Source organism: Phaseolus vulgaris, chromosome 4 (assembly GCF_051622355.1).
Source record: "Phaseolus vulgaris cultivar YP4 chromosome 4, ASM5162235v1, whole genome shotgun sequence".
Taxonomy (NCBI): Eukaryota; Viridiplantae; Streptophyta; class Magnoliopsida; order Fabales; family Fabaceae; genus Phaseolus; species Phaseolus vulgaris.
In genome coordinates this window covers 47378177-47401524 of record NC_143501.1, presented here as the reverse complement: position 1 = coordinate 47401524, position 23348 = coordinate 47378177, and the positions used below count along the sequence as shown (strand labels likewise).

The 23348-nt window shown below is 30.7% G+C and overlaps 4 protein-coding genes across 5 annotated transcripts; 3 read left to right on the top strand and 1 right to left on the bottom strand.

Annotated features, from left to right (window-relative positions):
- The first annotated feature begins 1116 nt into the window (after positions 1-1116).
- LOC137837931 (NDR1/HIN1-like protein 10) lies at positions 1117-1844 on the top strand. Its single transcript, XM_068647114.2, has one exon. It carries the CDS (start codon positions 1147-1149, stop codon positions 1768-1770), a length of 624 nt encoding a protein of 207 aa, XP_068503215.2. The 5' UTR covers positions 1117-1146; the 3' UTR covers positions 1771-1844.
- Positions 1845-5093: 3249 nt separating this feature from the next.
- LOC137837932 (NDR1/HIN1-like protein 10) lies at positions 5094-5877 on the top strand. Its single transcript, XM_068647115.2, has one exon. It carries the CDS (start codon positions 5253-5255, stop codon positions 5871-5873), a length of 621 nt encoding a protein of 206 aa, XP_068503216.2. The 5' UTR covers positions 5094-5252; the 3' UTR covers positions 5874-5877.
- Positions 5878-7186: 1309 nt separating this feature from the next.
- LOC137837929 (uncharacterized) lies at positions 7187-9512 on the top strand. Of its 2 annotated transcripts, XM_090301131.1 has the most exons (2): positions 7552-7688; positions 7771-9512. In XM_090301131.1, exon 2 carries the CDS (start codon positions 7820-7822, stop codon positions 8954-8956), a length of 1137 nt encoding a protein of 378 aa, XP_090157257.1. In that variant the 5' UTR covers positions 7552-7688; positions 7771-7819; the 3' UTR covers positions 8957-9512. The 2 variants fall into 2 exon arrangements, with proteins under 2 accessions (XP_068503212.2, XP_090157257.1); XM_068647111.2 differs by having other exon boundaries at positions 7187-9512.
- Positions 9513-12433: 2921 nt separating this feature from the next.
- Positions 12434-15007, bottom strand: LOC137837920 (uncharacterized). The gene is made up of 8 exons (XM_068647098.2): positions 14874-15007; positions 14458-14776; positions 13919-14096; positions 13561-13631; positions 13400-13477; positions 12960-13047; positions 12732-12787; positions 12434-12637 (listed from the first exon to the last, which is right to left on the bottom strand). Exons 1-8 carry the CDS (start codon positions 14943-14945, stop codon positions 12570-12572), a joined length of 930 nt encoding a protein of 309 aa, XP_068503199.2. The 5' UTR covers positions 14946-15007; the 3' UTR covers positions 12434-12569.
- Positions 15008-23348: the final 8341 nt, after the last annotated feature.

Here is a 23348-nt window from a genome sequence, read left to right as displayed (position 1 = left end):
TTACAATTTATTTTAATAATATAATAATATATATTAACAATTTATATTAAAATATAAAAAAATGTCTTTAAAACATTAATATATTGAATTGTCAAATTTTCTTATTTTCTTAAAGAAGATGTGAATCTATATTCTCTTAATTAATAAGTATGTCCTTTTAACTCTCTGAATTGTTACTTTTGTTGGAAACAACGTAGTACGTAGGCATCATGGACACAATAGTTATTTCCAATGTACAAGTGGCTATTTTTTTTTAAAAAACTAGGTAGTTAGAAAAATATATAAAAATACCTAAAGTCCAAGGTTTCAATTTGCATAAACAAAGTTGGTCATATATATATATATATATATATATATATATATTGTATTATATAATATCAAAATAAATTAAGTATGGGACATAGTAAATAAATGCTTTCTTAGAGGAAAAATGATTAAATTATTCCATAGATCTTGAAAATATTATTTTTTAGTAAAAAATATTTTTTCAACCGAGTCTATGAATTTGTTTTTAATAAAATCTTACTTTTTAAATTAGAAATATATTATATTAATTCAATAGCTAGAATCTAATGCAACCATACATATAAGAGCATTCGTATTCTCAAAATATAAGTTTACTCATCATTATTTTATTCCATTCCATGTTTACTATGTTTAACCTTAATATTTTTAAGAGTAATGAAACATTCACACTAACTTGATATTTAAATAAATTATTATGTTATTATAATATCATATTTTATTTAAAAAAATAATAGTTATAGAGTAATTATTTTTTATTATGAAAGTGTGAAACAACTTCATCCTAGTTTTAATACAGAACCCAACATTTTCTTGTTTTGTTCACATCCAAATATTATTTTATATTGTAAGTTTCCTTGTTACTTGTGGATCAAACCATTGAAAAGTTCTTCACCATGGCCTTCAAAAGTCTATGCTTCCCTCTATGCATTTGCATTGTATTCTGCAAGAAATCTCTGCGAAAATAACCTCCATCAATAACAAAGCTACACCAAAACCATGAAGAATGGCTAACTCCATATCAAATATCCTTATATAAACAAGAAGTGTTACACGCATATTTTCTTTTTATCATAAACCCTAAACCCTAATACCTAAATCAACTAACCAGACAGCATTAGCATGTGTTGCAGAAACCGCTGTATCAGTTACATTTGTTGCGCAATCATCACCCTCATATCAGTGTTCATAGTTTCCTCAATCATCTTCTGGATAGTCATCTCACCATCAAATGTGAAGTTCCATGTAAGTGATGCCTCCCTCACACAATTCAACCTCACAAACAACAACACCTTGTATTACAGCTTGAAGGTCAACGTCACAGTGAGAAACCCCAACAACAACATCGTAGTGTACTATAGGGGGATCAAAGCGATAGCATGGTACAAAGATAATGATTTTGGTTGGGTAAACTTAACACCCTTTGACCAAGGCCACAAGAACACCACGGTCCTTCAAGTACTGTTTGAAGGACAAAGTGTGCTTAAGCTCAAACCTAGACAACTTGGTGAGTACAGAGAAGAGACAAGTGTGGGGGTTTACAGTGACATGGCTGTCGATTTTGATTTCAGAATCAGAGCCAAATTTGGAAGGTTCAAGAGTAGTCGTTTCGATCCTCCCATTGTTCAGTGTCGGCGTTTGAGTGTTCCTTTGATTTCTAAGGCTAAATCATCACCTCCTTTTAGTGTCACCAAATGTAGAATGGATCGTTCTTTCTTTGTTGATCGTCATACTGAAGCTGCATGAAACCTCTATATATTAATGTCAATTAATTTGTACAATTTTTTCATTACTTCATCTGCAGAGTTATGTTATGTAGATGTGTTACATGTCTCTTCTCTCTCTATATAGAAACAGACATAAATATATATTTTTACTGTATGATGAAAGCAAACTCTCATATGTTGTTTATCCAAAGTAAAGATTAAGATTGAAAATAGCAGTAAATAGTTAGTTTCTTTCTTTTTCACATTCATTCTATAATTATATAAATTATTATTTTATTATAATATTGTTTCCGTACATCCAATCTAGTGATGATAATGCGGGACAGACTCACCAATTCAAGTCGCTGATCCGATTAAGTTCGCATCGCATAATTCGCAGTCCACACGGACCAACATTAAGGCGGGACGGACTGACTCGTTGACCTAAGGAAAAGGTAAAGTTGTGTTTTGTAGGTTGTGTGCTGCTCTGTCACTATCACAACAAATTAAAGCAATTAAAATAGAATCTGATTGAAATAAGTCCTTAAATTAATTGTGGAGTACTCTATGTTTAAATACATTCAAAATATAAAAAAAGAAATAGACCACTAATATTTTTTCAAATTGGATTGAACTACTATTATCTTATATGATGATTGTCAATTTTGTATGATGACAGTTAAACCATTAATTTACACAGTTGAACAATTTATTGTGGGAGTAGATCATATTTTATAGGGTGACCATACAACTAAACAAAACATTAGAATTGATTAATCTATATACATCCTCTCACTTATTCATTATTAAATATTATAATGTTTTCTTATATGTAATACTTTTCTTAGAATTATTTTTAGATTACAGGTTTATTCTATATTTTTTGACTGAATCATTAGATTGGAATGAATGAGAAATGTATTAACAAGTCTCAATTTTTCAGTAATAATGCGAAAAGTTACAAATATTTTGATTGAATTCTTCTTTATATTCAATTTTTCAGTAGCAAAAATAACAAACATTTTTATTGAATTTCTAAAAAAAAAAACATTGTACGCGGTTGGCCCTTATGCGAGACGAGTAGGAAATCAGCTTGTGTTTCTTACGGGCGAGGTCACTAGCCTGCATTTTGCGGGTCAAACACAAGGATTTTCGAGGCATTGGATTCTTACCAGCATTTACGTTACTCAAGTTGACATTCTCGTTTTCGCTTCGTCCAACACTGCTTGCACGAGTCCTTTCCTCTAATACGGAACCAAATCAATTTGACATCCCACCGCTTCGATAGATCTCACTTACTCTCATTCATCTTCGATACAAGAACACTCGATTAGTGAGCTATTACGCACTCTTTTAAGGATTCCTCCACAAGGTTAGTCCACAAAGATGAGTTAAGACATAAGATCAGAATAAAAGACGTAATCGATGTATACGTATAAGCGAAGCCAAGGGAATAAACTCTTTTTTCTCATGCTACCAAGGTAGCTTCTAGCCTTCTCTGTTTCCTATTTGTAAAATTAAGATTAAAAATATTAACAAGATGACAAGTGTGAGGAAATAAAGTAATTATTAAATCAAACCAATCCAACACAATTTCACATTATTTTTTAAATTAAGGTCAATTTATAAACACCTTTCTTTCTTAATTATATATATTTTAAGAATAAAATTTGAAAGTCCAACACAGACAATAATATTGACCCAAATCATATTATCATAACCGACTTGATATCAGAATCGAAAATTGTATGCATCACCACACACAGAGAATTTGAGGTGGAGAATCAACTAATGTTTATCTTCCTCTGAAGTTTTGTATAACGATAATGAATGATTTTCAAAGCAGTAGGAACATTTGAGGTGGACATATCGACCTTAAAATGTCAAATATGGAATACTTAATTTGTTTAGGGTTTTCATACTATACGCGTTCTACGGAAATGGCATAATGAATTTATTTTAATTTCACAATGGATTATATATATATATATATATATATATATATATATATATATTTTATTTTTATTTTTTTTATTTTTTTTATTTTTTATTTTTTTTATTTTTTTTCAAATGCAGTAGAAATTATTGATTAATGGCTACGAGCTATCTATCAATATTTTTTTTTCTCCATCCAATTGTTGCAAATGGGAAGGAGAAATTTGAATGAAAAATCTCACATATTTTATTTCTTTGGATATCATTTTATCTCTGGCGAGAGTGTGTATTTTTGTTATATTTAAAAAATTATTATTTTTTGTTTTATTAATCAAATTATTTGATTATTATTACTAAAACATTTTATTTGAAAAACGGTTAAAATAACTAAAAATAAATATATTTATAATATATAAATAGATACAAACTTTATTTTATAAAAAAATTATATAAAATTAAGAATTCACCAGTTATATATCATATATCATAAAATTTCGTTATCTATATATATCTCAAACATTACATATAAAAATTTATCATTATTTGGTCTTAATAAAAAGCTCTGAACCTTAAATAAATAGCACAAATAACAAACTAAGTGTCTGTGACCAAAAGAGAAAAACTAAAATATTAAGTTAATCTCCAATTGTTGATTACAAACCAGAGTAGAAATTGGATCTGCAAAAATGGCCACATATTCCCAAAACTGGATGATATAGATACAAAATATGATCTATTAAATGAACAACCCCTTTTACTTTGTCACATAAAACATAATATGGTGTACTTTCATTTGGTAATTTTTTTTTTATTGATCAGAAAAGATATAATAAATGTGGTTAATTTTAGAAATGATTTACCTCTAATATAATAAATGTGGTTCATTTTAGAAATGATTTAACTCTCTCACTGTAAAAGAAATATACACCTTAAAAAGATCTCAACTGCTTACTTTGCCACAACAATCTATTAAAACGACTTAAAATTCAAAAATTAATCATGTCGCAACTATTAATTGAATACATACATACCAAACATTCTAAACATCAGTCAGAAAATTAGAAACTCGCGGATAATATCTTTAAGAAGATCCAAGACCAAACTTTAACTTGTTAGAAAAAGTTGAAGACTTTAGTTTTTAACCAAACATATTACGAAGTGGACTTTAAGCTTAATTCAACCTCATAAAACCGATCCAATAGCGGGTGACCTGATAAGACCAACAAATATTTGCTATGATAGATTTTAAATGACTTTGATACCATATTACAAAGTGGAATTTAAGCCTAACCCAATCCAATAAAACCGGCTCATGAGGTTTGCACCCACTTATATACAATGAAATAATCTAATTTCTAATCGATCTTGGATCCAACATTGAGTTTTTCTTTATTCAGGTGGAAAAGTCAACGCCTCTATGTGCACTTGTATTTTGCAAGGAAATCTCCAAGAAAAGATCAACCAAACAAACCAAACGCAGAAACCATCAATGGCAAACTGCTACAAATAATTAGCACAAGAAAAAAATGTTACACCAGATGCATCTTTCATCAACCACTTACACCTTATATTATCAATCATCACACCATGTTTTTCAGACCGCGCTGCAGCTTATGCTGCATCTTCTTCACAATCTACACCCTTATGCTCATGTTCATGCTTTCCTTCTTGCTCTTCTGGATAATCATATCTCCTTCAAGTGTCAAGTTCCATGTTACTGATGCCTCTCTAACACAGTTCAACCTCACAAGCAACAACACCTTGCATTACAACTTCAAGGTCAATGTCACAGTCAGAAACCCCAACAACAACATCGTAGTGTACTACAGAAGGATCACAGCAATAGCTTGGTACAAAGATAATGGTTTTGGTTGGGTGAGCTTGACACCCTTTGACCAAGGCCACAAGAACACCACCTTCCTTCAAGCAGTGTTTGTAGGGCAGAGGGTGATTAAGCTCAAATCTAAACAACTTGGTGAGTATAAAGAGGAGGCAAATGTTGGGATTCACAAGGACTTGGCTGTGGATTTTGATCTCGGAGTCAGAGCCAAGTTTGCAAGGTTCAAGAGTAATACTTTCAGTCCACCCATTGTTCAGTGTCGTCGCTTGAGAGTTCCTTTGATTTCTAATGGCAAATCAGCACCTCCTTTCTCTGTCACCAGATGCAGCAGTGGCTCTTTCTTTAATGGTCGTGATGCTGATGCATAGAACAACTCTGGTATGAAAACTCTGAGTTTACCATGTCAATTAATTTGTTACAATTCTGCAGAGATGTACAAATTATATATATATATATATATATATATATATATATTCTTACAAGACCTAAACCTGAGAACACTTCCTCTTTGTTGCAATCTTCTGTCTTTCGGTTAGTCTTTTTTTGATTGGATCTCCTTTGATTCTGGACACGATGGGGAGTACCTGCGAAGACACTCCGACGATCAAGTCAGACGGAGAGGTAGGTCTCAGAAGAGTAGGGAGTGAATAGTTACCCTAGGTGTTGTGTCTTTGCTATTTATACGGCTCTAGATGGGCTATGGCTGTTATGGGCCTACTTTAGGGTCCAAACAAAAGTCCAGTTGTGCCTTAACCGTACTTATCACCTAAGTCCAATTGTGCCTTAACCGTGCTTATCACCTAAGTTGATTTGTTTATACCTAATTACGTATTTAGCTTTACATCTTGTCGTCTAGTCGACTTTGTTGTCTGGTCGGCTTTCCACCATCCTATAGAAATATATATATAAATATATATATATATATATATATATATATATAAATAAAGAAAGAAAGAAAAATGTTCTCATATACCAAAAATAAAGATTTTTTTTCATTTGATGTGTCACTTTGATTTGCTTATGTAACATGATAGCTCTGTTAATCTCGTACTTCCAAGACTGGGCTTGATAGCTATGTTTATTTATTTTTTTCTCTCAGAATATTGACAGTGTTACTTTGGATTTGGAATAAATTATGTTTATTAAAAATAAATAATTCGAGAGAAATACCTACCTATCAATTCCTGATAGTTAATATTTGTTATTAAATAATTCGTTGCAAAATAATAAAAGACACTTAGTTAAATAAATTATTTAATATTTAGAGAATGTTATTATGAGATCAGTTATGATATGATAACATAGTATCCGTTCAAGTGATTCTCAATAATATAAAATATAAGGAGTTTTTTAATCTCAAATATTTTAAAAATAAAAAAATGAGTAAATGAAATTATAAAACATTTTTATAAAATAAAAGATACACAAACTTTCTATCTTTATGTCATCACCAATATAAAATATGCTTCTTACAATATTTTTTTTAACGAGAGTATATAAATGGAGAATATCGTAAAAAGAAACTCTGATGATATTTATTTTAAATACAATTAAAGTTCGAAATTTTGTCTTTTTTCTCTTTCAAATCCCAATTTTTTATCTTTTCCAAACCCTACTTTCCTCTTTCACTCTCATTTGAAGATGACACTCTCCAACACTCTCTCTCCCAATTCAATCGCTTGTTTCATATACGCCATGTTGTGAAGATAAAACACTATCCCACTGCAATTTCCCTATTTCCTTTGTTAAGCAAATGGAACTGAATTCATCTCACACAGGCATATTGTTTTAATTATGTTTGAGCTTATAATATTTGAAAGTCCTCAATTAATAAAAATATGTAAAAATTATTTAAGAGTTTGACGAAGGGTAGGGTAGTGATTCCATAACAATGTCACTGTGCAGAAGTTTGAAGTTTTGTGTTTCTTCTCTTTCAAACCCCAAATTTTCTTCTTCTCTTTCATACCCTAATCTCCTATTTCACTCTCATTCTCACTCTCAGACCCCATCACTTGAAGATGGCACTGTTGAACACTCTGTCTCCCAATTCCATCGCATGCTTCATAGGCGCCGTGTTCCTCCCCTCTCCGAATTTGGGAAGATTTTGGGATCCCTTGTGAAGATGAAGCACTTTCCCACTGCTATTTCCCTTTTTAAGCAAATGGAGCTCAAGGGAATTCACGGTGACCTTGCCACTCACAACATCCTCATCAATTGTTTCTGCCACTTATCTCAAATGACCTTAGCTTTCTCTGTTTTCTCCAGGATTCTTAAACTGGGTTATCATCCGAGTGTCATAACCTTAAATACACTCATGAGAGGTCTCTGTCTTGAGGGTGAGGTCAAGAAAGCACTCAACTTTCATGACAAGGTGGTAGCACAAGGATTTTCCCTCAACCAAGTGACTTACGGGACTTTGATCAATGGGTTGTGCAAAATAGCAGAAACCAAAGCTGCCATCCAGTTGCTCAGAATAATTGAAGGTCGATCAACCAAGCCTAATGTGGTAATGTACAGCACAATTATTGACTCTCTATTCAAGGATAACCTTGCAAATGAAGGTTATGATTTATATTCTGAAATGGTTGCCAAGAGAATTTCTCCTGATGTTTATACCTATAATATACTGATTGGTGGCTTATGTAAAGAAGGAAGGATAAAACAAGCTAAGAATGTGTTAGCTATGATGGTGAGAGCATGTGCGAACCCTAATAGTTTTACCCTTAGCAGTTTAATGGTTGGGTATTACTTAGTTAATGAAGTAGAAAATGCGAAATATGTATTCAGTTCTATGATCCAAATGGGAATAACTCCCAATATTTACAGCTACAGTATCATGATTCATGGATTATGTAAGAGTAAAAGAGTGAATGAGGCTATGAATCTCTTTCAAGAAATGCATAGGAGGAATATTCTTCCTGATACAGTAACTTACAGTTCTCTTATTGATGGTTTATGCAAATCTGGGAGAATCTCTTGTGTTTGGGCTTTGATTGATGAGATGCGTGATAAAAATCAACAACCAAATGTAGTCACTTACAATACCTTATTGGATGCATTATGCAAAAGCAATAATCTAGATAAGGCAATTGAATTATTCAGTAAAATGATAGAGAAGGGAATTCGGCCGAATATGTACACTTGCACTATACTTATTGATGGAATGTGTAAAGTGGGTAGAATTGAGAATGCCCAAGAGACCTTTCAAGATCTTCTTATTAAAGGCTACTGTTTAAATGTATACACTTATACTGCTATGATCAATGGTCTATGTAAAAAAGGGTTGCTTGATGAGGCATTGACCTTGTGGTCCATGATGGAAGACAATGGCTGCATGCCCAATGCTATAACTTTTGAAATAATGATTTGTGCACTACTTGAAAAGGATGAGACTGAAAAGGCAGAGAAATTTCTTCGTGAAATGATCACTAGAGGCTTGTTGAAATCATAAGTAGAGGTTTTTTTACCGGGTATGGATAGACAACTAGATATGACATCTTAGAAGTAATTGGAAAAGGGAGTCAATGTGGAGGTTGTTCTGCTGTTGACACTCACATTGGTTAGAAGATGCCTACATAGAAAGAGAAATCAAACTCCATTTGTTTGCTTGGAAGTCCTGATATAGTTGAAATTAAGCATGATCTGGACAGTAAGTATTCTAAGAAATTGATGCACCTATTATTTCTGTTCTGCTTCTGCCTTTCAAGATTTTCAGCTGGAAAGTGCAGTCGAATTAAGTTTTTTTTTCTCAACAGTAAGCTTTTAGTATTCATTCCACCTTCCATCCCTTTTTCTGTTATTTTAGAGTTGTTCTATCAGATATGAATTTCATCCCATATGGAAGACAGTTTCATCTCTAATGTTGTAACTTCTGTCATCTGTGGAATGTAGAAATCTATAGTTTATTGGTCTTGAGAGCTTATTATGTACAAATGATGAAATGAATTGTGTATATAACATTCTTCAAAAGAGTGTTGTGTAATGCTAGATAACCATTTGAAAACTAATGCTGCAACACCAATGAAGTTGGGTTCAGTGAAACATTATATCTTGAGCATTACCTTATGGGGTTTAATGAGAATTGACATTGGCGTAGTGATTACATAGAATTCTGCAACAAAGAAGGTGATGCTAGTTAATAATAGCTATTTCAGTATGAACATCATGAGATCTTCTGATTATATATAGAAAAGTGAGCTATATATTACATAAATTAAGTTGCATCAAAATAGTAATTGAATAAATCAGATTTTTCTTGTTTTTAGAATAATTTTGGATGAAAGAGTAAATCAAATTTTTATTTTTCAGAAGACTTGAAATAAAATTACAAAGAATAGTCAGGATAAATAAATATCTCCATACCTCACTCCAAACATATACTGAGGATTTATTCATTCATTCGCAAATTTTTCAATTTAATATGTACATCATGATCACGTGACATATATATACAATAAACTTAAATATGGATCACTATATTAGTTTCTTATAGCATAGAACCTGGGCTATCTCCCTTAAGTGGGTGATCCTATGTTTCTTGACTTGTTTATTATAGTTTTGTTAGTGTAAAAGGGTTGGGATACCTTTGTATCTCCTTTAATTTAATTTTATTCTTTTAAATAATTAGATGGGAATCACTATATTATAGAAAAATAAATATCATCGAGATAAATTAAACAATATAATTATAAATTGAATAAAGATGACCAACGCGTAATTGAAGTTAAATTAAAGAACATAATTATAAATAAATAATCAGGGTCAGCTTTTAACTAAATATAAATTAAATAATAAAAAAATAATAGGATTGGTGCATAACTAGAGATAAATTAAATGACAAATATAAATAAATAAACAAAATCAGCTCGTAACTAGAGATAAATTAAATGACATAAATATAGATAATTAAATAAATAAGACATAGAGATAAATTAAATGACATATTTATAAATAAATGTACACTAGTGTGTAACTTGATATTTCATTGTAATTGTGTAAAATATTTAGTCAAAAGCTCTATTTATATATATAAGAAGATGATAATTAAAATTAAATATCGGTGGATTTAATTGATCAAATAAGGTGTTAATTGATTATTCTCAATAGAATTTTAAAAAATAGTTGCAATGCTTTTCATTTCAATTGATCGTGTTAATCAATTATTTTTGTTTTGTAAAAAATACATATATTTAATTGATGATTGATAGTTGTCGTTTTGCTGTCAAATTACGATGATTCTAGTATAAACTTGTCTAATGCTATAAAGATGATAATATAGAAGTGGTCAAATGACCTAAACTCGTCTCCCAACGAATCCAATAATGATTCTAGTGAACAGAATTCAAAATCTATATGCAAACAATGAAAATTAGCAATAACAGTAAAGCAGAAGGGTTGTGATCGTTAAGTAGGGAAAATATAAATGATGATTTGACTCCCAAGTTCTTCCACCAATGAATTCCTCATAGGTTTTCTAAAGATGATTCCTTTTTCAATCCTCAAACAGAACTATGCGCCAATTTGATTCAACTGAAGCTCACCTGTAAAACATGTTGGTTTAATCATTACCCACCACTTTGTTCCATGTGTATACTCCATGGGAATGCTTATCTCCTCTCTCTTGAATCATGCGTCCAAGAAATTAATTAGAACAAAGCGAACTAACTAAAAAACCAAAGTTTACGATAAGGAAGATTCTCAATCATACGTTCAAGTACAATCTCACAAAAACTTCCAGTAGATTAGACAATAAAAACAACTGCTATCAAGAATTGAAAAATGAAATTTTTATTCATCAAAACATAAGAACTCAATGGAAAATTACAAAGGAATCAACCAAAAAATGTTTTAGCTTTACATTTGGAGGCAAAACTACAAAGAAGAAAAGAAACTAAGAAAACCCTCTGAAGCTCTTCAAGGCTTTGTCTTTTTATAGGTTTTTCCTGCTCCAAGGATCTTAGAAAAATATTGAAGTTTAGATTTTATTAACGTTTACAACTTCACATAATTATTGTATTCTGCATAAGATTTGCTCTCGATTCTATTTCTGAAATGTTGTAGCTTTTATTTTATCTTTCCTCTTCTCAAATTTTTTGTTTTCTGTTTTGATTCAAAGAAACAACTCAGACTTTTGCATATTTGACCAATTTATTCTAAAAACACAAATTTAACAAAAATAATAGTTAAGACTCAAATAAACCTAATTATATGAATATTGATTAAAACAATGAATTTATTTATTATTATAATCTAATAATCTATTATTAAAGTTATTGAGTGTGAATAAATATATTACCATAAATTATAAAAGAAGGTAATTGATTAAAATTTTGAGACTTCTATTCCGAGGACCTAATCAATTATTCTATTTTGAACCTCATCAAGAACAATTTAATTAATTATTAAAAAATGTAATCAATTAATAAGCTCACAAAACTTTTTAAAAACCATTTTCTACTTTTAAAAAACTAATTTACCTTTTATTTATTTTATTTTGACGTTGTGCTGAATTAAAAGAACCTTGTGAATACCTTTCCTCTAACCTGGGTTTTAGTGTGAATAATAATAAATAAATAAAATCTTTTGTATTTATAATTTTTCTTTTTAGGCAAAATCTTAGGATGATTGTATTTTTTTTAATAATTTTCTTGATCGCCTAAATCTAATGTTACCAATAAATGATACTTTGACAACTTTTGATGTGATTGATTTAGATAGAAATATATATAATAAAGGATAAATCTATAATTAAATGATATAAAAAAATATTAAAATAATAATATTGAGGATTATAATCGTGATTGTATAAAAAATTAGGATTTTCAATATATCATTATCCTAGTGGTAATTAGTGGTTGTTCCCATACTTAGAGACATACCTTTTTGGTTTTTATCCAAATAAATTTGAGGTCATGGACATTCAAACCGGTAACATAGAAATTATAGTTGTTTCTCAAAGAAATAAATAGTGGTGTGACTATAGAATGTTACAAAAGCAAATGAGTGAGAATATAACTCCACTGATGTACCAATTGTTATGAATACAATGGGTATGATCATCATCATCACTTGCATTGTTTAAGTTGTTCTTCCATTAGTAGATGTGCCACTGATTTGTATCCCATTTCACGAGCTTCATCATTTCAGTGAATCAAAAGTTACAAACTCACTACAAAGATATATCAATTACAGCAACAAAAACAACTGAGAATACAAAAAAGGCTAACCTTTGAACACTGCTATTCCAGTTGGAGGCATCTTTCTTTTCCTCAAGCATATTGAACTAATTATCAATCATAGCAAAAAAGAGACAACATCTTGAATCAGATGAATAAGATATAGGTAAAGTTTATGTGCCTTAAAGGAACTCTGCACTGCTAAATCATGTCTGCATCTTTTTATTTACAGTATCCAAACCATAAAGAAGAGTAGAAGCTAAAATTTAATGACTCTACCTGTTACATATCCAATAAGGCTTTATTCCTTGTTTTTCTATGCAGTGTGGACACATCCATCCCTTGTTCTCTCTCACTTCCTCAATTTCTAGAATAGAACAATAGTGAATAGTTAATAGCAGTTAATAAGCCTTGCTATGTTCTTTATAGAATATCAAAATTGAGTTAAAAGTTGTAAGTCCATGTTTGTTTTTTCATTTGCAAGGCATCAAAGAGAAGTTCACACTTGCATGAAAAGAACTTGGTACCTTTTGCTGCAAGAGTTTCCCAAACACACCATAAATTTCTAATGAAACAAATTTTAGAGCATTTAAAAAGGATAAAAAATAAGGTGTGGACTTGATCTTTCTGTGCAACAATTGACACCAACCCTTTTTGGTAATTCAATTTGAATCTTTTTGTCTAGCTACCTTAACTTTTGTTTAACTATTGTTTCTTACCTTCACCATATCGAACCTTCAGACAGGCTCTACAAAAAACACCCGTGCTTGAGTGACAGACAGAACAATCAGTCTTCCCTGTTAGGAAACCATTGTCAAAATGTTACAAACATTGTACTAACAAAAAAAAACCACAAAAGTAAGACCATTTTAAATCTAACCCAGGCATGGTTCATTCACATCAAAATTGCCACATCTCTTGCAGTCTTCTTCACCACACAATTTCTTTTGCCTGCATTTGTGTTTAACATTGCAATGTCATCATCATCTATATCTCAAATATAACATACTTGTGTATATAGAGAGCTCCACACTAAACCTTTTACTTAACAAGAAACTTATTAAGTAATTACCAAGCTCAATATCACCATTTTACATTAGCTTCTAATATAATGATATAAAGCATTTACCACAAACTGCATAGAATTTGTGATCATTAACTTAATTAACAGAAAAAAAACTAAAATATTACATTAATATAATGTGACTGTGATTAAAAAGAAGGCTGAGAAAATGAACCTGCAAAAGTGGCAGCATATTCCCAAAACTGGATTGTAGATACTACCTCTGCCTTTGCTATTACATCGTCTAGCAGAATTCTCTGATGAAAGCAAAAGATCAGCATCGTTTAAGTTCACCAGAGGAGCATTGGCAGGTCTCTGCTTCTCTTCTTTCTCTCCATACAAAGTTACCTTATCTGTCACAAAAATGCAGTAAACAGTCACCTTTCACAGAAAAAATCACCACAAAAACACTGCTTGAATCAGAAGTATGTAGCAGATTTGATCTTTCAAGGATACTCTGTGGTTGTCACATGTTTCTTCTTCACTAGTACATACATTATACATAATATTATTCCTTCAAAGAGGAAGAATAACATAAAATTAAACATTAATTTTCAAACCAATGTTCATAAAAAAAGTGGTGTATTTTCACATGTATGTATGTATGTTTGAAGGATGATTAAAATATTGTGTCAATAGCTTTTTTAATTAGTTATGAAAAATCATTATATTTAATATGAACAAAAGTAGGGAAGAAGAAATAAAAGACTAAACCTTGTTTTGGGGTTAAAAGGGGTGTGGGCAGTGTGGAAGTGATTCTGGAAGGTGTGGAAGTGATTTTAGAAGGTTGTGATTGTGTGGAAGTGATTCTGGAAGGTGTGAAAGTGATTTTAGAAGCTTGCGATTGTGTGGAAGTGATTATGGAAGGTTGAGAGTGTGGCGGCGTAAGGTTGTTGCTGATTCTCAGGGAGCGGCGCAAAGGGGTGAGACCATACACTTTCTTCTGGTAAGTCTTTCGTGATTGTTGTTTCTTGATGACTTGTTGTCGAAGCTCAGAAACAGTTTTTCCAACACCAAGAGAATCCAACCGAGCCTGCGCAACAAACAACACAATGTTGCATTACATATAACATAACACATAACATAACAACCTATTTCCATGACAAACAACCTCAAATTCTCAAACATGCCTGATTCTCTAACATGCGAGCCTTTCTAAGAGCTTCATAGTCGAATTTTGCTTTCTCTGTCACTCTCTCCATTCTTCACTCTTTTTTTTCTTCTTACACTCCTAAACATGCACTCTGCACTTTATGCTTTGAGTAATGGTAATTGTGTCATAATATAACGGTCGGAATCTGACCGTGTTCAGAGTCTTTTATTTTAATTTGTAAATATTATTTAAATTTTCTTTAATATAAACAAAATATTACTATATTCTTGTACCATCATAATTTTTGAGTGATAATTTTTTTTTTCTTATATACATCTCACTTAAGAGTTACTACTGCATATTAAAGATATATGGACAGCATCTCCAATCCATAAACTAAATATAGACTATTAGATTGATGTTGATGGGACCAACCAAGATTAAGAAATGAGGATAAAAAATTGGACTAAATAAAGCAAATGTAAATATTTGTTTAAAAACAACTTAATCTATTTAATTTAATATTATTTTATATTTTAAAAAATATTATAAATTTAGACTGAAAAAAAATAAAGAAATTAGTTTAATCAAGTATTTTTTTAACAAAAAAATATATTTTGTAAATGTATAAAAGATGTGAATTGTACAGATTAGTACATTCTTCTACTAGTGAGTATATTTCTTCATTATTTGTATTCATAAATAGAAATATTAAACAGATAAATTACTAAAAAAAGTTAGAAATTTAATTAAATATGAAAATATAATATAATTTTTAAAAAATACTTCATTTTCTCATGAAAATCAAGTAAAAATATATGTAAATGATATTTTTAGTTACTTAATTTTTAGAACCAAAAAAATATTTATGAAATTATTTATTTGAGTAAGACCTTACTTTTATGTATTTTATGTCCAATAAATACGTAGTTATTTTTAAAAAGATATTTTTTATGATAATTTTTATAGTGTTGATAATTTTAAATTTTAATATTTTTAATAAAAAATTTCATTTTTTATAATTCATGTAGTTGAGAGTATAAATAATGCAATAGACTATATTTGATACCATTATAAATCATACAATAAACAAAATAGATACAGTCAACTATACATTGATGTTGTAGTCTGATGTGTGAATTTTATTTTTAAAAAATATTTAATTTATAAGATTTATTTTATTTGATATATATATATATAATTATTTAAATATATATTACAAAATTAATAAAAACATTATATTTTACATTGTGTTTGATTGCATAGGTGTATTGTTCACATGAATTTGGAGGTTGAAAAGGTCTCTTTAGTGTTCATGATATTTAGTAGACATGGTTTGAATTACTTGAAAAAAATGAGAGAGATGCAATACTCTTTTTTGAAAAAAATAAGGATGGTGAGGAAATGCGAAAGGAAAAAAAATGAAAAAACGCACAAGTGAGGAAAAGCATAATTGGGAGTGGAAAGAAGAAGAATAATATCAGTAGTTACAGATCCAATGATAATAATATCATCTACATATATAACAAAAAACAAAGAAGAAGAATGAGTAAACCTAACAAACAGTGATGAAATCACTAATCACTAATCACTAGTGGTTGAATTAAAACCAAGATGTTGAAGAGTAATACTTAGATTTTTGTACCATGAATGAGGTGCTTGTTTAAGGCCGTAAATAGCTTTGTTAAGCTTACACACTAGCTGAGGATTGACAGAGATAATGCCTGGTGGTTGTTGCATGTAGACATCCTCATGCATATCACCATTTAAAAACGCATTATTGACGTCGATTTGATGAATGTTCCATTGAGTAGACACTGCGTGAGCAAGCACCACTCTGATGGTAGTATGTTTGATTACAGGACTAAATGTCTCTGAATAGTTTGACTATGCCTTTTAGCCACAAGCCATGCCTTGTGACGCTGAAACGTGTCATCTGCATTATACTTGTTCTTAAAGATCCATTTGCAGAGCCAATAATGTTTGCTCTGGGGTAAAGGAGTAAAAGTCCAAGTTCTATTCTCGATCAGAGCACGATATTCATTTTGCATGGCTTGATTCCAGAAGGCACAAAAACAAGAGATGTAGTATATACTTTGGGCTTGGAAATACCAGACTTAGCCCAATAGTCATAGGATGAACATTTTGATTAGATAAAGGAACCAAAGAACCAGTGGTGGTGACAGCAGGGTGAGGATATGTGATTGTGTAAAGGTGATGTGGGCAGAGTAATAGGATCAGAAATAGGAATGGAAGGAGGAAAGGAAGACACACTAGAAGAAAATCATGAAATAGAAATCAATTTTAGAAACAAAAAATAATTAATCGTTATAATGACTAAATTAGAGACCATTTTAGAAACCATTTAACAATAATAGAAACTAATTTAGAAATCAATTTTTTTTTTAGTTTTTAAAATGGTCTCTAATTTAGTCACCATAACAACTATTTTTATTTTTTTTTTCTAAAACTGGTTTCTATGTCATGATTTTTTCTTGTAGTGAGATTACAGTTTAAAATAGGAGGAGCAATTTGAGACACAAGGGCACCATCAGATTTAGATAAAAAACCATATTTTGGAATAGAATATGGAAAAATATCTTCATTAAAAACTACATGCCTATATATTCATATATATATATATATATATATATATATATTCTACCATTAGGTGAACGACAAATGTAGTCTTTATTACATTGACTATAGCCAAGAAATAAACAACAGGAACACCTAAAATGTAATTTGTTAAGATTGTAGGAACTGAGGAGAGGATAACAAGCACAACCAAAACTTTTAAATAATGCAGTATAATTATGTTTCTTATGAAAAAGAAGTTCATGAGAAGTCTTACCTTTGTATGACAGAATATGGAAGAACATTGATAATCTAACTAGCTGTGAGAAAAGCTTCACCCCAAAAATTCATAAGAAGAGAAGTCACAAAGAGCATAAATAACCCCGTATCAGCTATATGACGATGCTTCCTTTCAATGGCACCATTTTGATCATGTGTATGTGGGCAAGTGAAACGGTGTTGTAAACCAGATTCATTGATAAAAGACTTGAAACAATGAAACTCTTTTGCATTATCAGTTTGAATAGTTTTAATTGTAAGAGCAGTTTGATTTTCAGCCAATAATTTGAAGGTTTTGAAGGCAACAAACGCTTGTGATTTAGAGTTTAACAAATACAACCAAGTGAATTTGGAATAAGCATATAAAAACGAAATATAATATTTCTCATCATTCGTAGCATGCATAGAAGCGACCCCATATATCAATGTATATTAATTGTAAAGGCAAAGTATAAACAATCATAGAAGACAAAAAATGAAGTTTATGAGCTTTCCCTTGAACACACGCATCACAAAAAACAGGTTTAGCAGTACAAGCAATATTACATTGATTTAAGATGTTCTTGACTACATTAAAACTGCAATGTCCAAGTCTGTTGTGCCACAACTGCAAAGCAAGTTTTTCAAATTGAAAAGACGTGTAATTAGCATAGTAAGGAGATGATCTTAGAGCAGGAAAAATGTATAAACCATCTTTAATGATGCCTTGAAACAGAATTTGCTTGGTTACTTGATGTTTAACATAACAAGAATAAGAGTAAAACTCAAAGAAAATATTATTATCATTAGCAAATTTGGAAACACTTAACAAGTTTTTATTGGGAGTAGGAACATACAAAATATTTTGTAAAGAAAGAACAGTGTTAGTAACAAGAGAAACACAAGATGAATAACCAATATGAGAGATAGTCATACCTGCACCATTACTAAGTTTAACATTTGCAGAACCTTGATATTCTTGATTATATTATCACTAAACAGAGTTGGGTCATGTGTCATATGGTGAGAGGCCCCACTGTCCGGATACCATAGAGGGTCTTCGATAGTGAAGGGTGTCCCAAGAATCGATGGTTCACCATCATCAAGAGATATAGTAGAAAATTGAGATGTGTTGGCAATGACCATGGAAGAAGATGGCTTACCAGTCCAATGCCAACATTGAAGCGCATTATGACCAGTTTTAGAACACAATTGATAGCGAACCCGGTTAGGTTTCCAGGATCCAGAAGAGTAAAAGAGTAAACAACTCTTATATTCAAAAGCGAATTAACTAATACAAAAGTGTGAAATATATAGACAAAGATAAACCCAGAAGACTAATTAAACTATGAATAATAAGTTAGGTAATCTATTTAACATCTTCATATAACGTTGGAAAGTGAATTCCCCAATACCAAATTCCCATCATCCTGAAAGAGTTTATTGCTCCATCAGGAATTCCAAAAAACCATCAGTGTTCTCATCATATCATATGCTTATATTCATTGTTCATGACCACGATCAAGATCTTAAGCAACCAATAAATTTGATTAAAGATACTTAAGATAAATCAACAAATATGGAACATAAAAACAAAAAAATTAGATTGTTGTATGTAATATCACAACTTTATGTGCAACTGTATCAAATCCACTTGAATGTAAACTAGTTTGCAGGATTTAAGAGTCGAATTCTTGTATTGTTTGTATTGAAGGTATGTTTGTAATAACACTTTCATAATAGTTAAACAACTAAATGTAGCTATTAGAAGAAAAAAAATAACTAGATATAAACAAATGTAATGATTTATTCTAAAGGTGTTTGAGAATCAATGATAGGGCATAATGTCACCAAATTTATATAAATGATTACCTTATTAAATCTTTTTAAAAGAAATAATAAATCGCCCTTATATTAACACTATAAATAAATGTTAACTTTTTTAAAACAAAATATATTTTCTTAATATTTTTATGACACACTCTCTGTATTCATTAAAAACAGTCAAATTTACTAATACTATAATAAAACTCAATTTTAAATTATAATATAACAAAAAATATTAAAAATTATAATTTGAATATTATATTATTTCAAACATTATTAATATATGCATTTAAACTATAAGAACACATATCAACAAATTAAAAATATCGTGTGAAGTTGAATACCAATTTTACCTTTTAAATATTCTTCCTAATATTTTGTGCAATACATCATTAGTATTTGTTGAATTTTTAGCAACAGATTTGGATTTTCTAATCATTATTATTTTTATTGGACAATTATAGCATATAAATTAAAATTACAATTAAAACTAATCTATTGAATATCCACATAGGTACTCACTTGTGGAATTATTGAACAAGACACGATGAAGTAGTTGATATTTCACACTAAGAAAGATGATTTCACTATGAAATATTGAATAAAAAATATACATTCTCAAGGGAGTATTCATGAACATGATTTGCTAATAAATAACCAGTGCAATTAAGTTTGATTCAGTGGAACGTATTCAAAGTTTAGATGAAGAAAAATCAAAGACTTTAACATATCTTCTCAAATATTTCATTTTCATGGGAAGTAGATTCATACAGAAAATCAGTATGCTTGAGCCATTCAATTGGTTGGAGCTTTGTTGATATTTTAAAGCCAATTTCATTCATAAGTATGCCTCTCAAAGTGCGTTCTCTTTACTCTCCTTGCACGTATCTACAAAAATTTCCAACACTTCATACACATCAATATCCATTGACTAAGTCACGACTTGTCAAAAATAAAACAGTTACACAAAATGTTATTTCCAGATATGGTTGGAGATCACATATTGAATAGAGATAAGGATATTTCATAGTATAGGAGTAAATGCAAATTTTATCTTATAAACTGATTTTATAAGATTAACTTAGACTTAAAGTTCACTTCTTAATATGATACTAGGCAATGTTCTTCACATATTGTTGGAGATCCCACATCGACTAGAGATTAGAGTCTTTTATTGTATATAAGTGGGTGCAAACCTCACCTCATGAGCCAGTTTTATGGGGTTGACTTAGGCTTAAAGTCCACTTTGTAACATGGTATTAGAATCATTTTTTAGCCAAGTCATTTTTAATTACATAATCTGAAGAAAAAAAATTATTTAAAAAAAAAACATTTTTTTTAAAACAAACTTTCAATTTTTAAAAAATAAATTCAGATTATATAATCAGTAAGTTACTTTTCATATTTGACTTATAGTAAGTCCAAAAAGTTATTTTTAATTTTTGGATTGTATAATTTAAATGTTATTTTTTACCTTTTGTAAGTTATTTTTAACTTGGGAATAATGTATAACCTAAAATTCTATTTTTAAGAAGGAAAAATAAATTTAAATTGTATAATATGAAAATTAAAAATAATTTTCAGATTGAATAATAAAGAAAAAAGAATAAAATGGAAACTTTCATAATCAGAAGTGGAAGAAGTAATGTCCCAAATTCTATCATATAGATTAAGAGGGTGATTGACATTAAAGCAAGTTCATTGGGTTGCCTTCCACACCAATTTGTTCTCATCTAATGGCAAACATTTTACATAAATATATTAATAACACTACTTTAATTTACTATTAAATTTTATTTTGGAAGATAAAGTTATTTGTCTGAAAATTCAACACTGACTTATGGATTTGTTACATCTATTTATTTTGTGTATTTACCATTAATAGAGTAAAATACCGTATATATGTCCAAGAGTATATTATTATTATTATTATTATTATTATTATTATTATTATTATTATTATTATTATTATTGGGCTTGAGTGTTCCCTATTGGGCTTAAACAATGCCCAGTAGCATACGGCCCTCACTCGTGTCGACATGCCACCAGGATAGCACGTGCTCCATGTGAATGAAAACCCTAATCAAGTTCCATCGAACGGTTTCAGTTGAAAGTGAGTTTCTCATTCGATCCAACGGTTCCAATTGATGCATTTAATTTTGAGAAATGATTTGTTTTTTTCGTTTTTCATTTGTACTATCCTTCATACTATCGAATTTTCTGTTCCAGCAAAAACCATCTTTCCCCAAATCAATGATGGAAGGTTGAAAGTGTTTGGATGTGTCATAACCCAACAACAAGGTCGATACTAACGAAGCTCGTAAGTATGTGAGCGTTGTCTCGTTTAATTAATTTTATTTATGTGTCGTGCTTTAGCTTCTATTGTTTGAGTGAAGGTTGAAAAGCCTCGTGTGGTAATTTCAGGTCTAGCTAATTATATAGGGTTATCATTCATAAACAGAAAAGTGATTTGTCCGGTTAAACTTTCAAATTTGTTTAGGTTCCACGGTCATACGTACTATTAAAGAATTTTTATATTCCGTTACCCGTTACCCGTTACCCGTTACCCGTTACCCGTTACCCGTTACCCGTTACCCGTTACCCGTTACCCGTTACCCGTTACCCGTTACCCGTTACCCGTTACCCGTTACCCGTTACCCGTTACCCGTTACCCGTTACCCGTTACCCGTTACCCGTTACCCGTTACCCGTTACCCGTTACCCGTTACCCGTTACCCGTTACCCGTTACCCGTTACCCGTTACCCGTTACCCGTTACCCGTTACCCGTTACCCGTTACCCGTTACCCGTTACCCGTTACCCGTTACCCGTTACCCGTTACCCGTTACCCGTTACCCGTTACCCGTTACCCGTTACCCGTTACCCGTTACCCGTTACCCCGATTCAACTGAAACTCACCAGTAAAGCATGCGTCTACTAGTTTAATAATCAATACTCACTTTGTTCAATGCGTATACTCCATGGGAATGCTTACCTCCTCTCCCTTGAATCATGCGCCCAAGAAATTAATTAGAACAATGTGAACTAACTAAGAAACCAAAGTTTAAGATAAGGAAGACTCTCAATCATGCGTTCAAGTACAACCTCTCACAAAAACCAGTTTTCCAGGAGATTAGACAATGAAACTTTTATTGAACAAAACCTCAGAACTCAATGGGGAATTACAAAAGAATCAACCAAAAAGGTTTAGCCTTCCATGCGGAGGCAAAACAAAAGAATTACTAAGAAGAAAATAAACTAAGAAAACCCTATGAAGCTCTCCCTTTTCTTCTTGATGTTTGTGTCCTTTTATAGGCTTTTATGCTCCAAGGATCTTGAGAGAATATTGTAGTTTATATTTTGTTAACTGTTTCCAAGTTTCTATCTTTCCAGAATTCTTATATTTTGCAGAAGATTTGCTTCCAATTCTGTTTCTGAGATATTGTAGATTTTATTTTCTCTTTCTTCTCCTCAGAATTTATTTCCTGTTTTGGCTCAAGAAGCAACTTGGACTTTTGCATATTTGGCCCATTCACAAAGGTAGATGCTTTCTCTGGATAATTTACTCTAAAAACACAAAAATAACAATAATAATAGTTAAGGCCCAAATAAACCCAATTATAAGAATATTAATTAAAACAATGAATTTATTTATTATTATAGTCCAATAATCTATGAATAAGGCTAGTGAGTGTGAATAAATATATGCTCATCACCTGTTACCTGCTACCTCATACTCGTTACCTCTTACCCGCTACCTCATACCTGCTACCTGCTACCTCATACTCGTTACCTCTTACCCGCTACCTCATACCCTCTACGTCTTACCCGCTACCTCATACTCGTTACCTA

Coding starts and splice junctions, on each gene's coding strand:
- LOC137837931 (XM_068647114.2), top strand. CDS start 1,147: ATGTGTTGCAGAAACCGCTGTATCAGTTACATTTGTTGCGCAATCATC.
- LOC137837932 (XM_068647115.2), top strand. CDS start 5,253: ATGTTTTTCAGACCGCGCTGCAGCTTATGCTGCATCTTCTTCACAATC.
- LOC137837929 (XM_068647111.2), top strand. CDS start 7,397: ATGTCACTGTGCAGAAGTTTGAAGTTTTGTGTTTCTTCTCTTTCAAAC.
- LOC137837920 (XM_068647098.2), bottom strand. CDS start 14,945: ATGGAGAGAGTGACAGAGAAAGCAAAATTCGACTATGAAGCTCTTAGA. Junction 13,632..13,918: donor ATATGCTGCCACTTTTGCAG/GTTCATTTTCTC, acceptor ACACAAATGCAG/GCAAAAGAAATTGTGTGGTG. Junction 12,638..12,731: donor TGGAATAGCAGTGTTCAAAG/GTTAGCCTTTTT, acceptor GAAATGATGAAG/CTCGTGAAATGGGATACAAA.